At 40.6% G+C, this 8,982-nt stretch overlaps 1 protein-coding gene across 1 annotated transcript in view; it reads left to right on the top strand.

Annotated features, from left to right (window-relative positions):
- The first annotated feature begins 624 nt into the window (after window positions 1-624).
- Window positions 625-8,982, top strand: part of robo2 (roundabout 2) — a 44,067-nt gene continuing 35,709 nt past the window's right edge. Inside the window, exon 1 of the mRNA XM_036821746.3 lies at window positions 625-1,146. Within this exon, the coding sequence (XP_036677641.3) occupies window positions 879-1,146 (268 nt within the window). The 5' untranslated portion in view covers window positions 625-878. The remainder of the gene's footprint in view (window positions 1,147-8,982) is intronic.

Genomic DNA, 8,982 nt, shown 5'->3' with positions numbered 1-8,982 from the left:
CTTTTAAATAAAGCGAAAGGTTTATGTATGGTTTACTAATCCGTTAAAGTTAGGGGACATTGTCCATATATGCACAATGGGTATGGCTTTTAATCATTTTTTATAGAATTAAATTAATATCTCGCGTGCTTATTAAAAATGATTAAAAAAAAAAATTCAAAACAAAGTCAAAGTACTGGCTATTATATTAGGTATTATTAGATGCTACAGGGAAAATTATGTAAAAAAAAATTGCAATTGGTGTGAATTATTAGAACTCCCAGTTTTTGGCACAATACTTACCGAATCGTAAAGTGCTCCCCAAAAAGACAAAATATAGGCTGAGATACAATAAAATTCAAATGACTTATCAACATCATGAATCATCTTCATTCCGAGCGTTCCATGACATCCAATATGTTGGTGGAACGTGCGCAAGCGGAACAAAACAAACCAAACCGATTCTGCAGTCCAGCCAGTAAACAAAGGTCCAATGGGTTCCACAGCGTGCAACAAGCGGTACGAAGTGGCAAATGGAACGCCACACGAAGACAGACCCGAAGCACACTTCGTGGCAATCGAGTGTAGCCGAGTACAATCGAACGGGAAACGAAACGAGAAATCGTTACTCACTATTCGTTTATTCATTCGCATTTCGATTGTCAGCCGGTTCGCATGTGTATGGATATCCGCTCGCATCCGTCGGGATCCGCGCGTCGTTCCGGGAAACGGACTTAGTGGCGCCGCCATGGATTCAGATTCTAGTGAATAACAGAACTCAAATATTGTGTGTGCCAACAGAAAAAGAGAAGAAAACAAAAGAATATATCGAGAAATGAGTGCAAATCTATTTTAAATGGTGTGCAATTAGAGGAGCTAAAGCGAGAATACTTGACAAAATGCATTTGTGCGAGATGCGTGGCATGCCGCGTCGGTTGCAACCTCAGTGCTTAGCCAACGAAAGCGAAATTCAAATTAAAATTGAGAATAAAATTAAAAATAAGAATGGAAAGAGCAGGGAGATCAAACGCCGACACAGAAACAATCGAAATGCTCCCGAGGAGGGGCTAAAAATAATCCAAGTCGATCGGAGTCGACGGGTGATATTCCCACTGCTGCTGCTCCTCACGGGATTAAATGGATTAACTCAAGTTGGAGCGCTCAAGGGTAAGTGTCAACAGATGCATCCACAGTTGCAGTTGCATTTGCGAGATCTGGAAACACCATTTGAAGGGCAATATGACAAACTGTTTCCTCTCCAAAAAGCGAAATCCTTTGTGGCCTCATATGAGTTTCTCCCTCCCGACTTTGTTGCACTCCCCATTTATTTATTAGCGTCATTTGTTTCCATTTACGTTTTTTTTCGTCGACTCCATCTTTTTGGCTATTTTTGGTTGCAACACAACAACAAAGTGAAATTAAGGCACTGCGGTTTATTTATGCCTGCAACGTTCGCTAATGGATTTTAAGGCCGCTTTATAGACAACGCGACATCGACTCTGCTCATAGACCCATTATTCATGCCTCTCTCTCTCCTTCTCATTAGAGATGCACATAATGGGTAGTCTTTTTGGATAGATATAGCTGAATGTTTGGTCTTTCAGCAGGGCATCGAAATCGTTATCGTAATACCAAAGACTCTCAGAAGTTCTCTGCAGGTTAGGGAAGGTTAAGAAGATCTATCAGTTTGGGGATTGTTTTGGATTAGTTTTGTTTTAAGGAACTAAGTCATAGTAAAGCATTGGATGATAACGAGTTCGGGTATCCAGCCATACCCCTAATCTCACTGACATTAAGGAAAAACCAAAAACTAATGCTAACCCACTGATCCCACTTAGGGATCACAGTTAGAAATACTAAATACAATTTCCAGAGAATACACAGATCGTATTACACATCAAACCCAAAAACCAAACTGAACAAAATGCATATGTAGAAAAAAAAAGAATAGATGAGGGTAAAACGAAACACAAAATGTAAACCCCTAAGGGAGGATCACGGGAAAGATCACTCATCAGAGACCGAACTTTAGATAAATGAGTAATGAGTTTGAAAGACTAATCAACCGAGTATAGTTTTCCCCGCACCAATCTTACAACTGATTACAAGAAAATCAAACAAAGAATTGAGTCTGTGGCTTTTGCGGTTGGGATGGCAAGTTCAGAAAGAAAACTAAAGCAAAATGCTTTTGAGGTTAACTGGCTGGGGGTTAAGCAATGCTTTTGAATTAAGCCCTTTTGGCGATTTCATGGCTCGACAAATCCGCCGATAAAACATACATATATCTAAATGAGCTTAGGACGCGTCACACCCCTTTGCAAAGGCTGAGAATGTTGTAATCTAATGCTTATTAAACGCTTTTTAATGCCAAACCAACGACGCCCAGTCCACCGATATCGTCCATGGACACACGCAACGCGGATTGGGATTTTTGAATTCGGATCTCTGTAAACACTTGAACACGCAACCTGAGGCTGCAGTGAGTACTATATAGTATAGTATCTGTACCTCAGCTCTTCCCATCCCAAAAATCCCAATGTGACGTGGCAAGTGTTGCACGCGACGTCGCTCGTTTGATATAATAAATTGTATAAAATTATCTGCACCGGCACACGACAGGATTTTTTGTACCATACTCACTTTATACTAAACTGGTGGTGTGTGACCAGTCGGATTCAGCCTGCCAGCAGCTTTTGGGTGGTGGGTCAATCGCAGTCGGCTTGAGATTCTGTCGGGGTCATAAAAATTATCGCCCTCGACACAAAGTTGCAGGGTTGACAGACTTGCTAGCCTTCTAATGCCACTCTGGGGAGCGTTTTTCCAGCTAACTGGACTCGATGCACTTTTCTTTTTTGATTTTTTTTTTTTTTTTTGACTCCGGGGGTGGTAGGCGGCTGTCCTATCCTTTGTCTTGGCAATTTCTGTTGGCATTTTTTTGTGTGCCTGGCCAAAGCCTTTCGGCTCTTGTGCAATTTTCTCATGTGCATTATGCGAAAATTGGGCTAAGTAGCGGTCTCTGGCTTACTTTCTTACTTTCCCGGGCGAAAGAAATGGAGTCAAGTGCTGTGGCAGCTCCGTAGCATGTTATTTGTTCAATCACATGATTGCCCTACCAATCGCCCGGCACTCAACGAGATCTCCCATTTGCTCCCAGCTGCAGGCTAGATAATAGGGGGGTTTCTTATAGAATAGGTATCCATGGCCTGCACCAATATGTCGGCACAGAGTTTGGGGCAGGAATGTGATTGAAAGTCGGGCCGATGTGGGTGGAGGTGTTGCTAGTGGGCTGGCGAAAGGTCTTCGAGTATATAGATGTATTTCAAGCGATATTTAAATCTAGCTACTTGAAGTATAATAACGATTGGTTTTCTTGATTCTTCTTAGCAGACAGTCCTTACCTCTCTCTAAACGTATTCACCCTAGGAATATTTTAATACCCTCGGTCTTCGAGTATATAGATGTATTTCTAGCGATATTTAAATCTAGCTACTTGAATTATAATAACGATTGGTTTTCTTGATTCTTCTTAACAGACAGTCTGTACCTCTATCTAAACGTATTCTCCCTATGAAAATTTTAACACCCTCGGTCTTCGAGTATAAAGATGTATTTCTAATGATATTCAAATCCAGTTACTTGAAGTATTGATTTAGATTCTTCAATCTTCTTAGCAGACATGGTCTTAACCCTACTAAAAACTTAGTCTCTGTAGTTATATTTAGATACCCTCGTACACTAGTTCACTGTTCTTAAACATTTTTATGTAGTATAGAGAATTCTTGAAAATACTACAATATGACCGACAAATATAGAAAATTATTTCTTCGAAATGGAAATAATGCAAAAGATCACCTTTGGTACATATAAGCGTATCACAAGAACACTTTATTTGATAATCAATATAGTAAAACCATTTTTTAGAAAAAATTAAATGCTATAAATAGTTAGAACATTAAAAAGCTTGATATATTTTTGAAATAATCATTTTCTTTGAATCCTTTTTCCCAAAGTATAGAAATTTCTGGGAATAGAATTTATTTGCCTAGCATTCTCTAGAAAATATATGGCCACTCCTTGGGGAAAAGCATTTAACAACTAATTGCAACTACCCATGGCTGTAGTTTTGCTCTCTGAGGCCGTTCGATCTTGAGTCGGCTATTTGCCAACCAAACAATAATTAATTATTTAAAACAACAGTCTTACAGACTGGAGCCAGAACCCAGTAAACATCGGTCTGAAAGGCGACTTGGACATGGTCAGCTGGGTAGTCTGAGCCAAGTTTTGCCTACGCAAAGATTTTTGTTATTTCTTGCTTCCTGGAGATCTGGGGGACCCAGCTTGACAGCCAGTCCAAATCGCCTCGGTGTATGAACGTATATAAGTATGTATATACTGGATATATATATATATATCGGTGTGCTGGCCGTACTTGATATAGCCGTGGGTTTTATGCACATTTTGTGGCCGTTGCTTTGGCTGTGATATTAAAAATAAAGGAAAATTAAGCCTGGCAGCCGCGTAAAATGCAAACTTGCATCCGAAATGTTGCAGTTATGCCAGTTGGCGTTTAAAGCCGTTGCTGTTGGCCACATTTTTGCATGCAATGCAATGCAATGCAGCGCCTGGAAAATGGTTATTTCGTTTTTTGAGAAGGCGTTACTGCTGGATTTTCCGAAAAGTTTTTTTTTCAGCCCGTTTATATTCGTTCGTGGTGGTTAGCTTGGAGCAAATCTGAGCCAAGCTGAGCTTGGTGAGAAAAAGGTTCGCAAATTGCATTGGAAATGCTATGTGTGAAGGAGTTGGAGAAACGGAGAATCGCGCAGAGAAAGGCGAGAAAGGAGTCGAAGGAGGGGCGTAACCGGGGGAGGATATGCAATTCTGGCGAGGTCAATCAACATGGAAATTTGATTCACATGTTATGGGAAAAGCAGTGAGCGAGGGAAAACAATTGGATATCTTAATCTAGAAATCACATGAAATCTAGGAAAACGATTTAAGACTATTATAATGCATAACATCTTTTAAAGGCAATTATATATCAGATTATTGTGAACTTTTTTTGTGACCAGGTAGGTAAGTCTAAGTAGTCCAACTACTTCCCCTAACCATTACCATTTTTAATGTGCACTTAAACGGTTTACAGTTAGTCAAAGTAAGTTAACTGGGCAGATCAACAAGTTTCGCTCGGTTAATACGTATTTAATTACACAAATCTGAAATTTCCGGCTGGTCCCGAAAAGAGGTTTGTCTTTGTCTGTGTCATTTATCCTTAAGCAAGTCGGCAGAGATTTGCATATTTGCACTTGATGATGCTGCTGCTGCCAGTTGCAAGTTGCAAGTTGCAAGTTGGTGCTGTGGCAGACATGGCCGCCAGCAATAGCCATTTGGGTTTGGGTTTAAGTTTCAGCTGCCTACGCGCGGCGAGGAAATTATGAAAAATTTTCAAAGAATCGCCTTGAGTCATCGTTTGCAGTCAGTTGCCAACGACGTTGGCGTTTTGGATTTTTCTCTCTTTATTTTTTTTGTTTTGAGTGGGGCTAAAAAGTTTTTATAATTTGTTAACAAGCCCAAAGAGATCGGCGCCGCAGAGACCGGAGTACGGAGTCAACCGGCAATTATGACAAGTTGACAAACGGCTTAATCTCAATCGCCGACTTGCTGTGCGATCCTCGAATCACAGAAGATGCGCGGCATTTAAATCAATAAAGCCGAGTCTCCGAGACTCTCGACTCTCGACTCGATTGTCCATCGCCGTCGATCGCTGGACGTTTATCGCTTTGGGTATATCTAATATCTGAAAAGGGGACTACGAAGACTCCAGTGGGAACTGCAAGGCAAAGAGGCCCGTGTTTAAAGTCTTGCCAGCGAGTGCGACACATGCAAATTGGCCAATGTTGCTAAACAAGTTTCGCGGTTGTTGCATTTGTGGCTTGTACTCACCTGCGTACGACGACAACAGCAACAACCACAACGACACGGGCAACACAAACAACACCAACAACGACAACAAACATGCAAAAATTGGATTGGTGACTCTGCGTGCAAATAAGGCAACAACAACTTAAAGCAAGTTGGCTATAAAAAGGCGCTGCCGTTGCAGACAATCAGCCATAAATCTAAATGACTGTCAACCCAGGCGAAACCTACAATGGAGCCTTGTTCTTGCAGCAGCAACATGTTGCCTATACCCGCTTACTTCACCCCATACCTCACCCCTTACTCACACTCATTTGCCGCTGATAAGACACTAAAATATGCTAAAAAGCTAAAATAAACTTGATATTGATATTGCGGTGGCATTGCCAGTGCCATAAAGCAAAAAGCATTTAGTTAGGGATCATACTACCACAAGGAATTCGAACGGGGGGGTTTATAAAGTGGTATGGAGGGCCCCTTAACGATTAAAAATGTCGGTACAATAAAAAATGGAAAAATATGTAAGCATGTCTTTAATGTTATAGTACGCCAATAGACAGAGACACCATATCTTACAAACTAATGTCAAGAGACTTTAAAATGTTTTAGCACTTATTAAAAGTAATGTGAAAATTTAGATAGTCAAGTTTTGCATTTTTCATTTATTTTATTGTTATTACTTCCTTTCAGTTAAAGTAAGATAGTTAGCCTACTAATGTCTACTATTTTACATTTCAATACAATTTATTCCACTTAAACTATCACCTAAATTAGATTAAACTATATAAAATATTCAACAACTTCATTTCACGTCGCTACTCGTAAACCTCTCAAATAAATTACGCATAAATTTCCCATGAATTTTCTTGGGTAACCAAAGCCTGGTCACTAAACTTAAACACTTTTAATTCAGGTATCGCCGCCTCGGATTGTATTTTATAATTCCTTTTTTTTTGTTCTCCACAGAAAAAGTCCACCAAGTGGGCTGCAACCTGCCCACGTCCGTCTGAAGATTTGGTAGCTTTTGCCATTCAACGAGTTTGTCATAAAATTAATTTGGTTTTTAGTTGGTTAGTTGATGATGAGGATGGTCCACCGGGCAGCCAGGCAGTCAACCTGCTCTGTGGCTTAAGATTTTTACTGGTTTTTCCTTCTTTATTCGCCTTCGGTTTTGTCTTCTTTTCGTTTTTTCCTGAGTTAATTTATTGCACTTTTGCGACGACGGCAAATGGGGAAATGCGATATGCCAATCACTCGAGAGTGCGGCGACACTTTTCCCGACCATTTCCCTACCATCTCCCCACCATTTCTCCGACTTTCTGAGGGGCATGCATTTAAGATAAGGCCTCACTTGTCGCCTTTCGGTATTCCAACTCGGTCCGATTCTTCTTTGTTTTTTTTTTTTATTTTAGCATTATTTACATTTTGAAGACTCTCGAAAGACATCAAGCGGCGACCTGCATTCTGTCTCTTGGGATCTGGCCTCTGGGATCGTTTCGAATTACAGAACTCTTCCGACATTTGTGTGTGGAATTGTTTACGGTTTGGTAAATACCCAAGAGAACTTGGTAAACATTGCAATCAGAATTTAGAACTGGGTTAGACGGGTGTGTCTATCCGGGGGAGTAAATATTTAATTAGCTGACGCACCTTGTGTTATATTGGATATTTGGTTTTGAATTTCTGGGAAGTCCTATAAACAGGCATGGTGAATTTTTCCCTTAATTATTAACCCCTGAGGGAATCACAGGAATCTGGCTATAAAAAAATTAATTAAAATTGCCGCGGCAATTAATCAAGCAAAGGAAGGGCAACTTGGAGATAAAGGAATTTGCATAGAACGTTCGTCGATCGGCGATCTTAAAGTGATCGTCCGACAGCTGAGTGATCTTTCTTTATCTGAGATTGATGCACATCGCGTGCAGGGCAGAAACATTCAGCCATCGGATCCACAGAGACTATATCTCGATCTCTGGGCAGCCGCAGCATGATCATTAATAAACCGCTGTGAGCTGTCAATGGGCATCAACGTCCAGCGATCCGCGATCTGCAAGATCTGCAAGATCTGGGGGATCTCGGGGATAGGCGGAAGAAAAAGCAGGAGTCTCTGGAAACTGGCTGAAATCAACACGAGGATAAACTTCACGAGGATTGACTGACAGTGTTTGGCACTTGGATTGGCTGTGATTCGGTTCCTGTGACAATTGCCAATTGCCTGGCCGGGTGATAACTTTATTTGATCGATCTCCACGGAAATCGTTGCGGGAGCCTCTCTGCCCCTTTTCTCCACCGTTTATAAACATTATTGCATCGCGTTTTGTAAACATTCTCAGGCCGAGGCAAAGTCATAATAATTGCCCGACTGTGCAGACACCCAAACATGTCGTTTTCTTATAAACAAAAATTCAATAATGCATTACAAAAAAAAAGGGAAGATTTGAAGGGAACATGGGAACGCAGGAGCCTTTGGGGTTCTCGATTCTGCACATAAAATAATGATGATGAAAATGTTGCACATGCCGGGTTGCCAGGATGAGTCGGCTGACAATGATGAGGCATGATGACAGACCAACAAATCGAAGGTTTTGCAGGCTGCAGGCCAAAGTTGCCACCGTTGTTGGTTGTTGTTGCTGTCGGTTGTTGGCTGTTGGTTGTTGCTCCTTGTCGGTTTCACAATCGACAGCAATCGTCATCGTTACCACAACACAGTGGAGCACATTGTAAAACATCCGCACAAAAGAGCAAGGGCACATGAAACAGCAGCAATTGCAACTTAGTAAGGGTAAAAAACGATGCCTATTGCAATGATGGGAGAATTTGTGTTTGTCGAATGTGTAATAATCATGTTTATGCGTGTCAGGGAAATCAAGAATAGTATATATCGATAAGAAAAGTTCGATAAGTTAATCGACACATCAAAATACTTTTAGAATTTCGATACAGTTTTGACAATCTTTATGTATTTTGACCATTTCATATATATTTTAATGAACTTTTCATTTTTTTACCCGAATATTCTTTATGTATTTTCCCAAGTTAATTTCAAGTAAATTCCAGAGGGCCTCCTGTCATAAAATAGGCAATCCA

The sequence above is a fragment of the Drosophila suzukii genome, chromosome 2L, assembly GCF_043229965.1.
Source record: "Drosophila suzukii chromosome 2L, CBGP_Dsuzu_IsoJpt1.0, whole genome shotgun sequence".
Classification (NCBI taxonomy): domain Eukaryota; kingdom Metazoa; phylum Arthropoda; class Insecta; order Diptera; family Drosophilidae; genus Drosophila; species Drosophila suzukii.
The sequence above is the reverse complement of the archived record's forward strand: the minus strand, read 5'-3'. Positions and strand labels throughout refer to the sequence as shown.